General features: G+C 44.8%; 1 protein-coding gene across 3 annotated transcripts; it reads left to right on the top strand.

Moving 5' to 3' along the window:
- The first annotated feature begins 766 nt into the window (after positions 1-766).
- Positions 767-13865, top strand: LHX8 (LIM homeobox 8). Of its 3 annotated transcripts, none has more exons than XM_039703643.1 (9): positions 767-1276; positions 3019-3180; positions 3394-3552; positions 6307-6428; positions 7831-8051; positions 8590-8693; positions 11162-11257; positions 12356-12539; positions 13268-13865. In XM_039703643.1, the coding sequence occupies exons 2-9, from the start codon at positions 3100-3102 to the stop codon at positions 13342-13344; spliced, it is 1044 nt and encodes a 347-aa protein (XP_039559577.1). In that variant the 5' UTR covers positions 767-1276; positions 3019-3099; the 3' UTR covers positions 13345-13865. The 3 variants fall into 3 exon arrangements, with proteins under 3 accessions (XP_039559577.1, XP_039559578.1, XP_039559576.1); XM_039703644.1 differs by lacking the exon at positions 767-1276 and adding an exon at positions 2165-2196; XM_039703642.1 differs by lacking the exon at positions 767-1276 and adding an exon at positions 2614-2647.
- The last annotated feature ends 3198 nt before the right edge of the window (positions 13866-17063 follow it).

Here is a 17063-nt window from a genome sequence, read left to right as displayed (position 1 = left end):
AAGAAATCTTTCCTATGTGCAACTGGTCAGCGCTCCCACCTACAAATATCCTGGTATAACTTTTGAGAGAAGGGAAGCAGAACCAGATACAGACTCCGTCGGAGGGTCCGGCTGGAGTCCCCCACTCTTCTCCACTCTCAGCCTCGGCAGGATCAGGCCAGGGCCACCCTGCCCGCCGCTGACAGGTTCCCCTCCCCTCCCGTCTCTGCCGAGACCGCGACGATCCGCCGAGGGGTCCTACCCGGCGCCCCAAAAGGGGACGCAAGCTTCCAGTGTGCACAGAGAAGGCAGTGGGAGAGCAGGGTACGCAAGAATCGGGAATTCTCTAGAGCCTGCGTGTCTGCCCGTTTCCATCTCTTCAGAAAAAGATGCAGGAAATATTCACTAAAATATCGAGGGCGTGTACTTTAAGCGATAAAGTTAAAACTGGGCTTCAGAGAGATGGGTGGTAAAGGTGGACGGCTCAAAGTGTATCCCGGATAACCAAGCCCATATATTTCCCACGTCCACCCAGTACACGTTAGCGCGTTTCTGACCGGTTCTCAGAAATAACGCCTCTCTCCAATTAGCTCGGCAAAACCGCTCACCTCTTGCGAAGCCCCTCTGGCTATAACAATAACCCGGACCTGCCGACGGACGGTTCTCTGGGCGCGTTTTCCTCCTGACTCCCCGAGCCTCCCGCGCCCCGGGGCGGCCGGCCCAGCCTGCCACTCCGCTCAGCCATCGGAGAGGCCCCGGGTGAGCCCCGCCAAGCACCGCACCCCCGCAGCGCGTCCCCTGCCCCGCCTCCGCTGAGACCCTCGCACTGCGCGGGGCTGCTCCGAAGCTTCGGGGCTGACGGAGAGACCGGGTGGCCAGCGCAGCCGCGTCCGCTCGTCACCCGGCGGAGCCTGCTCCGGACACGGTACGAAACATGGAGATCTCCCGCACGCTGGTTTTCTTCCAACACCGCAGTATGAATTACCGCTGCTCGTAATCTCACGATCGCCGCGGGAAACAAAGCGCAGATTGACTTTGTTGACTCCTACCGCTGTATTTCCAGAGAGAAAAGGCGCTTAGGAAGGGGGTTGTTTCATAGAAATCAAACCCGCAGCCCTTCTCGAAGCGCGCACCAACCTCATTAATTATCTCGTTGGAGGCGCAGGAAAAGCAGAGAAGATCAAGAGCCTTGACACTGCTCCCAGCCGTGCCCGATCCGCCGCGACCGGGCTCACCACGGGCTCTCATCACGGTGGCCCGACCCCGCCGCAACGCATCCCTCGGAGCCCCCCGCCAGGTGCTCATTTTCTGTCGTGTTACCTGCGACAGACGACAGTAGTGCTGTCGTGCCTCTGTCAGGCACGGATGGGGAGATCCGCGTGGGGGGAAGGATGGGGGCTCGGCAGGATCCGCGCTGGTCCTGCTCCGAGCCGAACGCTCCGCTCCGCCCCGCCGCGACCCGCGGGGCCGCTGGCGCCCCGAGCTGCACTGCTGCGGACAGGGAGCAGAGCCCAAGGGGGAACCCTGCTGCGGGGGGCCCTGGAGCGCGGCGGCGAGGTGCGGTTTCCGGACACTCTGCGGGGCCGCAGCCCGTCACCTGCGGGGCGGGTGCTCGGGCTGGATGGGGGCTGCATTTGGGTCGGAGTTTGAGCGAGCACACCCCGGGCCCTCGGGGGAGAGGCCAGAAAGCCTGCTCAGGATCAGCGTAGGTGTTGGTCAGGGCTGGGCCGGCTCTCCCAGGGGCCGGCGTTGTCCGTGCTCCCTGCCGGCGCTCGGTGCTCCGGACGCCGGGCCGGGCGTCAGTCCCGCTGCGCCCAGCCACGTCACGGCCATCGCGAACCCCAAAGTCCTGCTTGCCTCGCTGAGGCAGCGGTGTCAAGGACACTGAGACTGGATGTCAGAGAGATTTTGCCTACGGTTAGATCGGTTAAAACTGCTGGACAAACAAGTAATTGACAGGACGTCCCGGCTTTACCGGGATTCGGCACAGCCGAGCTACAGTTCTGCAAGGTCGGGTCCCGGGATTTAAAACAACGATCATCTTTTTTAGAGGGAGAGCAGTACGGAGCTTCTCCTTTCACACAGCTCCTCAAACGCAGAATTCCCTTTTATCAAATCCATCATGTTTATAAACATAGGGGCAATTCTCTCAGGTCACCTTACTGAGGCTCAACAGCACGTCCTGCATCCGTGGTGAGGCGAGGCTGAACCACAGAGGTGAGGGGAAAGATGGAAACTAAACGACAAGTTTAATTAAAAGCAGCTGGCTGTTTAAACATGTAGAAGCAGATACCCGGTTATTTATCTCACCTGAGAAGGACAAGCTCCTGCTTTATTTTCCTCTAATGTTCCGAGAGCACCCCGATGGTGCTTGGTGTGAGGGAACTCTCCAGAAAATATTTGTGATCGTGGAGAAAGGGTGCCCGTAACCCACAGCCTCTCCACGGAGAGACGCCGGCTGGTTCTGCAGGTAGTGAGGGACAGTCGGCCTTCGCACCCTCTGTTCGCGGTGCCACCGGGCCGCCGGTGTTAATCAGCAGCACCTGTAGGAGCTTAGAGCCGGAGGAGCGCTTCCACAGCTCAGGTGCTTCTTTTTTAGCTAAATGAGCAAGGTTTTATTATGGGAGCCGCAAGCAGGAGATGAGGTAGTGCGATAGATGGAAAAGCTGTGAGTTTAAGCTATAGGATTCGCTTGGGCTTTGGGATTTAAGAGTGTGGGAAAATTGCCCACGCTGGCTCTTGCTTTCCTCCGTGTTTGTTTTCCTCGCGGATAGGGAGATGTAACTGGAACGTGTGCTTAGACTGGGGTGATGGGGAGAAGTTGCGGCAAAAGATTAAGACAAGCGAGGGGGTTCTCAGGGGGGTTGTTTTTTGTTGTTGTTGATGTTGGGGGGGTTCCGTGCCTCCTCCCCTCACTAAATCCGCACGGGCTCGCTAGTGGAGATAACGGCCCCGCCGCGCCGGAAGGCGGGTTCTGTGCAGGAGGTGAGGCCAGCGGGGCAGGTCCACCCACTTGAAAACAAAACTTTTTTCCTGCAGGCGCTGAGAGCAGAGACCGGCGCGGGGTCCCCGGAGCCGGCTCGCCGCCCGCCGGGGGCTGGTATGTGGTAGGGTAGGGCCATGTATTGGAAGAGTGACCCGATGTTCGTCTGCAGGCTGGAGGACAAGGACTTGCCCGCGCTCGGGGGCCCGGCGGAGAAGGTGCGCGGGCGGGGGGGCGGCGCGGCTCGGGCCCCTGGTGCAGCTCGGCGGGTCTGGTGGCCTCTGCCGTGGCGCTCCCGTCGAGTCCCGCGGACGCCGCGGCCGCCAGCGGGGTCCTGGCGAGACCCACAGGCGTCGGTGGGCCAGAGCGGGCCGGCGCGGGGCTCCTGGGCGTGGCGGGGTGCTGACCGTGGTCTCCCCGCGCTCCCGCAGGCCAGCCCCGCAGCAGCTGACGAGGACTCCTGCTCTTCCTCCGCTGCCCTGTCGCCCTCCTCGTCGCCGCGGTCCATGGCCTCAGGCTCAGGCTGCACCCCCGGCAAGTGCGTGTGCAGCAGCTGCGGCCTGGAGATTGTGGACAAATACCTGCTCAAGGTAAGGGCGCCCGACCCGGAGCCCCCTTCGTCTGGCGACTTTCCCCACCGCTGAAGCCGTAGGGCGGCCCGCTTAGGCAGCGCCTACCCAGGCCGCCGGCAGTGCCCGGAGAGCCTCGGGGAACCAGGCCCGGTGGGATCCGAGGGTACAGCCCTCCGGGTCGCCCTATCGCTATGGCTCAGCCCTCTCCTCCACGGACGACGCGGAGCTGCCGCGGACACGGGTGTGCGGAGTGCCAGCGCGTTTGTTCGCGGTGTTCGGGCCAGAGAGGGGACCCTAGCTGCTGTCGGTGTTTCGGGTGACGCTGCTTGCACTCGGCTGTGTGTTTCTGACTCACCGGGAGAAGCGGGGAAGCGAATGGGAGCGGGGGGTCCCGACCGCGGCTCCCCCGGCGCTCTCTCGGTCGGACGGCGGCGGCTCGACCTGTATGTTACTGGAGTAGGTCTGGGGGGAGCGTGGTGAGTCTCAAAGCCAAAAGTGCCTCTTGAGAAATGGAATAAATTATTCCTGCAAAAGGTGGTTAAATAACACATTTGAAGGAAACGACCTGCGTGCGTGCAGAGCAGTTCTCTTGTCTTAGCAATCAGAAACGAGTAAGATAATTTAAAAACAAATTAAACCAAGTGGCTTTGAACATGAAGTGTTACTGCCTGGGGAGGTGTGAGGGGGAAGTTTATTTGCCTTTCATATTATAGCCTTTAAAATTATTCTGGATCAGATTTTTGCAGTCCTTCCTTTCAAAATTGAGAATTACAATCATGGCAGAAGTCGGTTGCTTCCATCAATCTTAAACAAAGTTGTTGTATAGTTGCAAAGTGATAGTGGGTGACACCTCTGGAAACACATCTGCGGTGTTATTAAATCATCCGGTTAGGTCTTGGTTGAGGTGGGAAGGTCTAAGAAAAATGCCTGCGGGGGCTAGTGTTCACTTAAAATGGGGCTGGCGCAGGAGCTGCCACGCATCCCTGGTTCGGGTGACCCCGTCCCTCTTGCAGTAGCTTGGGCTGGCACAGAACAGGCGGGTGGAGAAGGAACGAAACTGACTTGAACTCAATTTCAGTTCTGTTAATTCCTGTGACGTTTTGGCAGCTCATTTATAGTTTACTGATCACTGCTGTCTCCTATCTGAACAACCAGGATAACGGGACTTGGAGCAAAAGACCTCTAAATTATTTAGCCTTGAGTTTAAATTAGCTGTTACTGCTTCTTGTGTAGGCAGAGAGGGATCGATGCTGGTATGCTACTGCCCAGCAGCAGCAGCACACCTTTCAACTTCATCCCTGTTAACTGACAAGTAGGAACAGGCAGAAATGCCATTAAATGGGACAACCACGGAAGCTGCTGGTGTCCCAGTCTTTGGAAGAGCGTTGGCCTCTGAAGAAGAGGTAGTTGGCTCTGAGTGTCTGGAATGTCAGCTCACGTTGCACAGAGCTGGGTGCCCGGGCTTGGTGTGGACCTAGGGAGGCCCGGGGAGCCTTGGCACAGCAGGACTGCTGCAGGGCAGGCTCGGCGCTGCCCCTCCACTCTGCACCCTTTCTGAGAGACGGTTGGGAGGGTGAGTTTGGTGACACTATCAACTGCTATCAACAGTTTCATATACTGTGGTGTAAACTTGTCAGCATGTGGGAAGGTGGCTGCCAGCAAGGATAAGGGTTAGGAAAGCATTGGGCAAACTGCAATATTACAGCCTGAAGAATCACTAAAATGGGTGATCCCAGCATGGGTGTTAGAGTCCATGCCTTGCCTTCTCTGAGGTTTGTCTGGCCATGCTCTGATGAAAGGCATATTCCAGATTACATCAAATCTGCTTTTCCATATGGAATATATGGGTTGTTTGGTATGAGATGAGAAATTGGCTCAGTGGGAAAAAAAAAAAGTAAATCTGAACTTAATAATTCTTTGGCTTTCAGAATTCCTCCTCTACAGTACAGGATTATCCAGAGGATTATTACTTAATTTTTGTGGTCACTGGGAGTCTTGGGTTGTAAAATGATTTATTTAGGTAATGCACAATGACTGTCAGCACAAATAAGAGTTCCTTGTATAGGAAAGCAGAAATTAAAATAATTGCTCTTATTTATTTTATATGCCACAAAATTATATGTAAATTTTCAAAAAAGCTGATTTTTACTGCATTCCTTGACTATGTTTAGTTTTGCTATGGGCATATTAAAGAAATATCGAACTTGTTATTAAAACACCTGCTGCTGTTTTGAAACTCACATGTCATTCACCAATTGTGCTTTAACAGAAACGCGGCAGATGGAGGAGTGGTTGATGGTGTATTTCTGTCTGACCTTTTTTCTCTTCAATACTCACGTTTTAAATTTTTAAATAACTTTGCAACGTTTTTGTTAGGCAGGAATTTATGCAGACTAAGAAATAGAAGTATGTAAGTTAGTTGCCTTCCCAAGGTCACATAAGGCCAAAACTTGTTCTCTAATGCTATGAGAACAGAACTGGGTACAAAACACCTGCATGGAACTTGTATCTTGTGCTGCTTCTTCTACTGCTTTTAATTACAAACCCATGAAAGCTTACTCTGAAGACTTGAATAAAATTAGTTTACCTTAAATATACATGCAGTTCTATAAAGAAAATGTTTTTCATCCAAGATAATTTTTCAGTGAATCATGGTGCATAAAACCATTTGGCTTTATGGTGCATTTCTGGAAAAAAACAGGGTTTGTAAATATAAAATGCAATATTGGTAGTACAGGCACTGAGGGGTGGTTTTTTGTTGGATTTTTGCAGGTAAATGACCTCTGCTGGCATGTGCGCTGCCTCTCATGCAGCGTTTGCAGAACATCCCTGGGAAGGCACACCAGCTGCTACATCAAAGATAAAGATATCTTCTGCAAACTTGATTATTTCAGGTATATCATCCAGGAATATAATTTATCAGATAACTTGTTATATTTGCTTGGTTTTTTTTCATTTCAGCCACAACTGAAATTCACTTGAGGCTTTTTCTTTTTCATTTGCTAGGTTTATTTTCAGCAGTTTAAACTCTGACTTTTCTTGAGGAGGGACCTGGGGAACCCTAAGTCTGTGTAACGTGACTGCCTGCTAAGTCTCCAATTTGCCCTTCCCCTTTTGCACATAGCTGCTGTATTTATATCACCACTTACTCATGTATGCACTGAGAGGAAAAAATGTCAGAGTCCCTGCCACAGTATGGTTGTAAAGCCATTGTATGTGCAAAGAATTGTCCTTGGATAATGTTGGCTGAGAATGCAATGCAAAATTGAGGTGATCTGTTTGGAGCAGTGCTTCACTGGTGTGTGGTTTAAGGCATCACAAGGAGCTACAAAATCAACCTAGAATAAATCCTATTATATTTAAAAGAAGCTTTTATACCTTTCTGTGATCAGTTTGATTTAGAATGTGATTCTTTCAAAATTACAGGCTAATCTTGCAAGGAAGAATATTATCTGTGTTGGCAATGTAGTATTTAGGATGCAGAGTCCTTGATCCAGAAAGCAGCAAAAATTGCTGCTGTTAATTTTGATACAATTGCTAGTACTTCTCTAGTTTGATCGCTAGACCAAACTATTTCTGGGATTCTCAGCTGTGCAGTGAATAGATTGCATCCACCTAATCAAGTCTGACACATAGTGGGAGGGGGCAAGCTGAGTGCTGTAAACTTCTGAAAAAACTAAATTTTGTGGGACTTGAAAAAAAATTTGGGTCTTATCTAAATAATCAGTATATTTTGGTGGCTACTTTCCTCTTCAAAGAAATTTTCTAGTGTAATAATGCGGATTTTTTTGGTTTATTTAAAAATCATAATGTGATGTGAATTGAGGAAATAACTATGAAGGTGCAGGTTTTCCCCATCTGTTGAAGATGCTGAAAGATTAGTAACGTGGTAATCTAGCTAAATATATTAGTTCAGACTACCACTAGAGTAATGTGAAATACATTTGAAAAATTGGAAGAATTTTGAACAGTCTTCTGTTTCCATCTTTCGGATTTTAGGAGTAATTATCTTTATTAATTTAAAAGGAGTTATGAGGAGCTATGAATTCATGTAGCAGTTAAAATGCTTCAGTTTTGCTTTTTGCCTTCTGACAACACTAACCTCTGTATTTGAGTAGTGTCTTGTCTTAAGCTATCATGTAGAAACTTGCTGATTTTCTTTTCGTTGCAACGCCGACGCAGTCATGCCGTGGGCTTCAGCTGCACTGCCACGAGCCGGTCACCTCTAGTGCTGCCGGAGCTTGGCGTTGCCCGAGGCGGTGTCTGAGCTTCCCCCGGGTGCCGCTCTCGTTGCAGGCGCTACGGCACTCGCTGCTCCCGCTGCGGGCGGCACATCCACTCCACCGACTGGGTCCGGCGGGCCAAAGGGAACGTGTACCACCTGGCCTGCTTCGCATGCTTCTCCTGCAAAAGACAGCTCTCGACCGGAGAGGAGTTCGCCTTGGTGGAGGAGAAAGTCCTTTGCAGAGTACATTACGACTGCATGTTGGACAATTTGAAAAGAGAAGTTGAAAATGGTAACATACTGCTTGTGTTAAGAACTATGTTTGTGGTTCCGATTTAACTAAATTGCTGAGGTTTATTTCATTTTCCATACTGAGAGATAAATGACTGGTTTTACTAAGACTGGAAGCAAAGGTACTTGAATTAAAGTAATGGTAAATTATTTCACATTCGGGGGATTTTATTTGCTTGTTTTGGTTTTGCTGTTTTAGGTTGAGTTTTTTTGGTTTTTGGGGGTGGTTTTTTTTGTTTGGTTGTTTTTTGTTGCTGTTTTTTCAGTCTGCAGAACTTGTTTTGTATCCTAAGGAAAAGAAAGTAACAGCATATCCTGTTGATAAAATATCATGTTAGATTTATTTCTTCCCTCACTTGCAAGGGAGTTTAGGGAATAATGTGTTATGATGCTAGATCAATTGAATTTTGAATAGATTGGTTTTTTTGAGCTGGAATTCAGCTGACTAACTGCTGTTGGTTATTGTTGGAGAACAGTCTGACTTACAACATCAATGTGAATATTTAGAAGGCAGTGTTGTTTTCTTTTGAATGTTTCAGGTAATGGGATTAGTGTGGAAGGAGCATTACTAACAGAACAAGATATTAATCATCCAAAACCAGCAAAAAGAGCTCGGACCAGCTTCACAGCAGATCAACTCCAGGTAGAGACAGTGTTAAAAGCTCATGTAGCACAGGTTAATGGGAGCTGAACCAATAGAAAGTTTTATGCATACAGGGGGAAAGAAACGCTTGAATGCTTTAAACTATTTCATAAACTGTCAAGACACAGCATGTTTCTGGAAGTTTAACATTAAATAGTACTCTTCAAGCTTTTTATTTCCCTGGGGAAAGGTCGTAATTCTGAAGAGTGGAAACAGAAAAGGTGGTTCTAATTTGATTGCTTGATGACATCTATTTAATCAGTCATTTACATCACTAAGCATAATAAAAACAAAATATTTTTTAGATTATGTAATGTGAAAAGTTGTACTAAAGATGGATACTGTATGTGACTTCAAGACATTAATAGGATGGAAGTTGGAATTGTTGCAGTGCCTGCATCTCCTCTGCTTTCCAGGTTTCTTGTCTTTTGGTTGCCTTAACAAGAGTTAACTCCTATTGAGACAGTCCAGAGCTATTTCAAACTCTAGATAACCACTTAAATTAGCTTTCTAGGGAAAAACTCCCAAGACAGGGCCAGCTTCCAATGAAAGAGGGGGTGGTGAGACAAGATTCAGAGATTTTAACCTGTAGTGAGAAAGAACCTGTGACTTGCTACCTATAACAAGTCTTTGAGTTTCTGGTCACAATGTGAGTTGTTTTGTTGGCCTGTCCTCTTATCGTGAAAGCAGTTGAGAAACTCATCTTGAGGTGTAATAACATGTGAGGTGTTAAAGCAGTGCTATAAAAAGGGGCATGGAGTTGTTCAGAGCTTGGGTTCCTATTACAGTGGTGACTGGAGACAGGAGGTGCTGTTAACACAAAACAAGGATGTAAGCAGTAATCCAGCCAAGTGCGCAGGGCAAGGGCTCCGGACAAGTTGAACTTGAACTTCAGCAAAACGGAACTTTTTTCCCCAGCAGAAGCTGAAAGGGAGATAAGACCAGCCATTAGGATGGGAACTGTGTCCAGAACTTCTTCCCAGCTGCTGCCATTGAAACTTCCATGTTGCCTTCTTTTCCTGTTCAAAGTAGATAGTAACATTTTAAAATAGATTGTAACACACTATAGCAGGTGTTTGAGGTGTTTTGGCATCGTGTTATTTAATGATACTTTCTATCTGCTTGCTGCACCCCTGTACCTATCCTCGAGGCTGCTATAAGACTTTACTTCCAACAAGAGAAACATTGGGATAAGTGCACTGAATGGCAGCATGTAATTACCTCTTGAAGTCCTTCTACAAAAGAATGTCCACGCTTCTTTAGCACCTTCCAGGACCTAAAAGGGCTCCAAGAGAGCTGGACAGGCAGTTTGGACTAGGGCCTGGAGTGACAGGACAAGGGGGAATGACTTCCACTGCCAGAGGGCAGGGATGCATGGGATATTGGGCAGGAATTGTTCCCTGGGAGGGTGGGGAGTCCCTGGCACAGGTGCCCAGAGCAGCTATTCCTGCCCCTGGATCCCTGGCAGTGCCCAAGGCCAGGCTGGACACTGGGGCTGGAGCACCTGGGACAGTGGGAGGTGTCCCTGCCATGGCATAGGGTTGGAACAAGGTGAGCTTTTAAGGTTCCTTCCAACCCTAACCAGTCTTTGATTCTATGAAAAATTACAAAAGTAAAACTTTTCTGAATATGGAAAGTAATAGTCTCCAAAGATGAAGCCAGGCACAGTTTGATGGATCAAAAACCAAAAAAAAAAAAAAATTATTTGAAATTGCTGAAGATACCCTGCAGAAATCCATGAAGCCCTACTTTCATAAACTGGGCAAATCCTTAAATCCTGTGAAAGTCTTCAGGATGCAGGCCAAATTGACATTTACTTTCTCAAAAAAAGGTGTAATTTATATCCTTAAGAGAAGTGCTAATTTCAGTTTTCTGTCAAAAGATGAGTAACCAAACCATCAGAAAGGTCAGGTCAGCCACAGTGGAGCCTCTGTTTCTTGGGTTAGTGAAAGGCAAAGGAAACACAGAGCATTCCTGTATCCTCCATGGAGATGAAAAGATCAATTACTCCATACAACATAGGATATATTTGCATATCTATGCAGATAGTAATTGACAAGTTCAGAGAGGTGGATCATGGCTCATGCCTTTTTTTGTGCTGTGGTCAGCTGCTATAGGTGTTTATTGAGCATATTTGAGTTGCTTTGCAGTAAATTTTCTCCTATAGTTTTTTTAAATGCAATCTTACAGATGATTTCTTCCAGCTTTTACTACTGCTAAGCAGAATGGATTTCTCTAATTTCTGCTAAATGTCACAGCTCACTCAAGCAGAGCAAGGACGTGTACTTTAGCTTTGAGGGATTTTTTGGGGGCTTTTTTTTTAATGTATTGGGTACTCTCGAGAGACTAGTGATCACAAAAAAAAACTTTCCTGAAGACAGGCAAGGAGTAGTACCACAGTCTGACAATACTGTCTAATGTGGCTTTCTACACAAATGCTCCTCCAATCTCATATCTTGCCTTTTCAGGTTATGCAAGCACAGTTTGCTCAGGACAACAATCCAGATGCACAAACACTTCAGAAACTGGCAGAAAGAACAGGCTTGAGCAGGCGTGTTATACAGGTAACAGTGTGAAGTTACTTGACTCACAGCCTGGTACTCATCCATTGGAAATGCTCAACCACATTTTTTTCTGAGGTCATTCTAATGTGGAAAAAGATCCTAAACTCTTTTAACTTCAGGCAACATCCTTAGTCAGGAATAGGTCTAGAACAAGCATTGTCATTTGGAAAACTTGCTGTATTCCTCTTGCACTTTGTGTGGAGGGATTAAGTCTTCTAGGAAGAAACTTCTCAGCCTAAGCAGTACAGAAATTGGCATTAAGTTATTCCAAATACATATTTGACTGTAGCAGTCTGTTATTAAGACCTACACTCCTTTTGAAAGCATCTGTGGTATGACACTAGGAGCAAGTGAATATCTAGTCATTTGTTCTAGAGAGCAGAGTTAAAATATATACCCATGCCAACCAAAACTGAAACAAAAACTTGGAATCCTTGTTTGAAGATGTCTCTCAGCAAATATATGGATGAATTTTTATGTGTAAATGTGATTTTAAAAATATAATACAAATTATATATTTATATGTTAATATAAATAAAAATAAATTTTCAGCTGCCTTGGCTCATTATAGCCTGGAAAATTGACATAGTGTTTCTACAGAAATGAGGTATCTGGCTGCTGCAATCAATCCCTAAACAAAACAAACAAAGAAAGCCAAAAAAAAACCCCACAAACAAAAAAAAAAAGGAATCTTTTGTTCTTTTCCACATGAAAAGGCCAAGTGGGTATGGAATGTGAAAGATGCTTTGCTGTCAGTAGTTCCAGGCAGGGAGAAGGCTGTGTCTGGGACGCGCTGGTGGTGCGGTCCAAGTTAGAGTGGGGCTGCAGGTGATGTTCCTTGGCCTGGGGGGACACCGGCTCTGGGAGATGCCCAGCCCCTCACTGTGCCCGTCCTTGGTGCTGCTGGGTACTGAAGACACATTCCTGACTTGACCATGCTTGTATGTTTGGAATGGGTATTTCCCCATTTGCACTGTCAGCAATGTATCAAAGGACAAATTAACTATGCAAACTCAGCTTAAGATAAGCTCCAGGGTTGTTGTTCTGCTGCTATTGAATGCGATCTATCAATGTGATGTTGGTTTCCCTCTTTTTCAGGTGTGGTTTCAGAATTGCAGAGCACGCCATAAGAAACATGTTAGTCCTAATCACTCATCTACTGCTCCTGTCACAGCAGTTCAGCCCTCCAGGTTGTCTCCACCCATGTTAGAAGAAATGGCATACTCTGCATATGTACCCCAGGATGGGACTATGCTCACTGCTCTGCACAGCTACATGGATGGTAGGTATAACAGTGTTGCTGTTTTTCTCCTCATAAAATCATTATCAACTGTAGCAAGACCAGTTTACCAAGTTCTGATTAAAGAAACCTAATGGATATATCAATACTGTACTTGCTATCTACACCTCATTAAGAAAGCAGTAGCCCTTCACTGCAATAGCATGGCTGAAGATCTGAGTATGAAGACCACTATTTGTGCTTCTTCTAGACTATTAAAACAAGAAATTAAATACTTATTTAAATATCTACTTAACATATTTTAATAATAATTTTAATGAAATCTGTTTGCCACCTGCTTTCTGGCTTTTGTCCCATGGGCTGTGAGCATGCTCAATCCAGCAAATTCTCTGAAAGCTTCAGTTTTCCTCTCATTAACACACAATGGAGGGAGGGGGAGAGCCTGGTGGTCACAAGTGCTTCAGTCTTTGTTTGTCTTATGACCCAGCAAGTCAACAACCTTGGCTCCAGTTTGTGATTAGGAGGGACTGTGAAGGTTTTGGGAGAAGCAGGCTGAGCCACATTTGTGGCCTGAGCTTGTTTTCCTCCTGAGCAGTGGTGTTAAGGGTAGCTTGTGGGTGGAGGAGTGCAGATGCTGGGTTAGGAAAAACACAACATGCTGCATGCTGCAGGATGGGGACAGTGAACTGTCATTACCCAGTGGATTTACTGACTTGTGATTTTTTGCTGCTTTCAATGAAATTGACTGGTAAATATTTCTGTTTTTGTAGCTCATTCACCTACAGCTCTCGGACTTCAGCCATTGCTACCCCATTCAATGACACAACTGCCACTAAGTCACACCTAATTCCTTTTCATCAGGGATCTAAACTATTAAAGATGTAACCTTATGTCATAGTGTATTGAAAATATCATTGGAAAGCTATTAATGTTAACTTTTTATTTAACACCCAGAGCATTTTCAAGAAAATTTTCACCCAGGTATGTACACCTATTTAGCCTGCAAGATACTTTTATGGATTCTGCTTAAGTAACTATTACGTTGTTTACAAGCCTTATTAAACACTTTTTTGTATTGTCTGGAAGTAGTCTGCTCTAGTTATGTGTGTGTTAATTTATTTGTCATCAAAAGAGCACTTTGCCTAAAAGAAAGGACTGACAATTGTGCAAAATGTTTACAATTCTTTGTGAAATTGTTGCTTATCATTAGGTTTGTATTTGTAAGTTATTGCTAAAAGTATTATCTGTATTTGAGTTGTATACAGCCTATATGTTAAAACTTATTTCTGTGAGTTTACAAAAATTTTGGTTGCGAATATTTTCAAAAAGAACTGAATAAAGTTTCTGCTGCAGCATGCCAAGCAAAAATGTTGCTGTGTCTATGACTGAACTGTGATCATTTGTCAAGTGCTTAAATTGAATCTTCAATTTTTAGAGAAGGTCCCTGGTATACTGAGGAAAATTACACTGAAGTCCTTCAGGAGGGCTCATATCTATTTTCATTGATAGTAAAAATCATTTAATGGACTTATATGGATTTTAAAACTCCAAATATGAAGTTTCAATATCTTGAAACACTTGCTATACAAGTGGGTACATGCAAAGCAGTGCTGCTTCTGAGGATGCACACCTAGGGAGGGAAGGGAAACTGGGGACATGTAGGACAGATTTTAAACTGTGATTTAGCAAGCGGAGAACCTGAAGTCACATTTGCTTTAACATTTTGAATCTTTCTTACTTCAGCTTTTGTTTCCTTCCATGCTTTTGTCTTGTGATTTTGTTAAGCAAGGCAATAAATGAGAGGCAATACTTAAATAATCTGCTTTTTAAAAGTAAAATCTAGTTTGCCTTTTAACTGACCAATACCAAAATGCATATGAACAATGACTGGAAGTCAGTCAAATGCACTACAGTCCACTGTGTTTAGAGCTGTTAATGTGCTAAGACTTACTAGTGGAGCATGTTTTGATATATTAATTTGATGCACAAAGGTTACTACAAATTCAACAGGTTTTTGTCTTTAAAGACTAGTTTCCTTCAATGACTTAAGACCGTTACATCCCCCTTGCTCACTCAAACTTTATTTGCATCAGAAGAAAACCATACTTTGGAAGGGTGTATGTGTCCATATCCCTTTTTTTTCTCTCCCAACCATGTATTAGTGTCTACTCTGTGAAATTCCTTAATGGTGCTGGTCAAACCATTTCAATTTGGAAAAGGTAGTGTTCTCTGTTGATTACTTTTGTGAGCAGAACTTTGATGGCAAGCTCTGAATTAATAAAGTTCTGTAAGTTACATGCTGGCACTGTTTTAAGTGCTGCTCATAGATGTCTGAGCTAATCTGAGTAGCCAAAACAATCTCCAGTGGTTTAAGGCTTTTATTATCCTGCATTTTTTTAATCTTTTTTCCCACAAAACACTCAATCTTGGGGCTGTAGTGGAACTTGACTGACCTCACATTTTATTTGAGCATACATAACTTCTAAGTTAAATGCCCTGGGTAGAATTATGAATTCCAGATGCCATTTTCAGTACCTAAGCTAGCTCCAGATATCTGCATGCTACCAAAGTATGTGTGTAGCAGTTGACAAACTACTTTTTGTTAATTTGTCTGATATGCTGAAGTTTTACCAGTTAAATGCTAAATAATGTTAATTTAGATGTTAATATAAATTGGTAATTTGAAATGCAACTTGGGCACTTGCACTGAGCCCCTTTAAGGAAAAGTAATTATCAATCTCATTTGAAGAACTGAGTAGCTTCAGGTTGCCTGAAACAAAAGCAAGTTTAAGCTTATTTATGAAACATCTCTTTCTGTCCAGTTCCAAAGTCAGAACAGGATTGAAGTACATGGGGGAGCAATTTTCCTATTTCCCTATGAAAATGGGAAGAAGGAGCATTGATCTTTTGCTACTGTTGAGTGCATGAGCAGATATTTGTTTATTAAAAATCATGTGAGATATTTGTGGGTGGGCCTGGGAAAATGCAGACTGCATTGAAAATAGGAGAATGCAGCAGAGAATCTGGTCTTTGAGTCTTCCTTTGCCAGTGCCATCAGCAGCTGGTGTTGGGCTGACAGAGGTTTTTTAAAACTCTGCCATACTGCAACTGAAACCAATCCCCTTTCTGAATGATGTAACAGCTGCCATCACAAATTGCACCAATATTATTTCCCAAGTTAATCTCATGGGAGAAAGATATCTCCTGCTCCAAGTCTCCCAAAACCAAAGGTTATTACCAAAATAGGGGAAACTTAGGACAAGTAACAGTACACTAGTATATAAACAAATACACATTTTTTAATTTTAAAACTAGGCCATTGTATGTTTAAGACAGCTACTCCATTAAAAAAAAAAATCACACAGGGAAGAGTTTGAGTTTTGTTTGATATAGGTTAGCAGGTCATTCAAGTAAATTAATCATAAAAATATAATTTAAATACTATGTAAGCTGCAATATGCTGAATACAGGAATCCATAGCAGCCACTTTTCTTTATTATTTTCAGAAACAATCAGCAGAAATACTAGCATTCCTGTAATATGGATACAGGCGTTTAGCCAAAATCTGATTTTAAGATCAAAGAAGTGTACATCTATGTTATGCATAGTTAAATGCATAAAAATGTTACCTTTCAACATGCACTTTGATCTTCAGTGTCTCTGCAGGTATTTGTACAGGTGACTGGGTGGGCTGGGATGCTCAGATATGCTCCACTGATCCATTCAAATATGCCAGTGCAGGTTTATCACAACATCAGTTCAGAAAGAGTTGCCACCGCAATACAAGAGCCACTAATATAAAACTTGCAAGAGTTTAACAACAATTTTTTTAAGCTCTGGTGACCCAGAATCACCACAGCTGACTGTTATACTTTGACTTGTTGTCTATTTCGGACCATTGTTAGTGTTCTCAAAAAAGCAGCCCACTTGTGAATTAAAACATACCAATGTCATAACTGTTCAAATTGTCAGTATTTCTGTAAGAAAATGGAACTTTGTAAATGAAAACAAACAAACAAAAAGTAAAATAAAAGCTATAAAACCCTTATGACATTATCATTTGGAGCAAAATAAGTACAAACCCTTCTCCTGGGAGGACTGACTCTTTTCCAAACTTAGCCTCTTTCAGACCCTAAAATTAAAACAGATTGCCCAGAGAGCCCAGCCAAACCAACAGAAATGAGAACCTGGGACTTAATGGAAGTTGATTCAAGACAGGAAATTGAGTTGGTCAGATGTGTTGAAAATGATGGCAACCAGAAACTACATTACAAAGCTCCATATAAAGCAATCCTTTCCTTCTTGAAGCCATCTGCAGATGTGTGGATTTGCAAAGGAACATGCCAGGTTATTGCAGAAAATGCACCAAAAGCAACAGTCATCTGCAAAGTCAAACCGCAGAGATGTTACATATCAGATGCTGGCTCAGACAAAACCAGAAATATTTTCATCCTGTATTTATGACCAGTGTCTGTTTCACTGTAACAGGTCAGTTACGTTACTATTTCCTTCTTTAGCAGAAATTTCAGTCAGACCATACCACTGCTGTACTGTTACTGTGGCCCA

This window comes from Passer montanus, unplaced genomic scaffold, assembly GCF_014805655.1.
Source record: "Passer montanus isolate IOZ18808 unplaced genomic scaffold, ASM1480565v1 scaffold166, whole genome shotgun sequence".
NCBI classification, from domain to species: domain Eukaryota; kingdom Metazoa; phylum Chordata; class Aves; order Passeriformes; family Passeridae; genus Passer; species Passer montanus.
The sequence above is the reverse complement of the archived record's forward strand: the minus strand, read 5'-3'. Positions and strand labels throughout refer to the sequence as shown.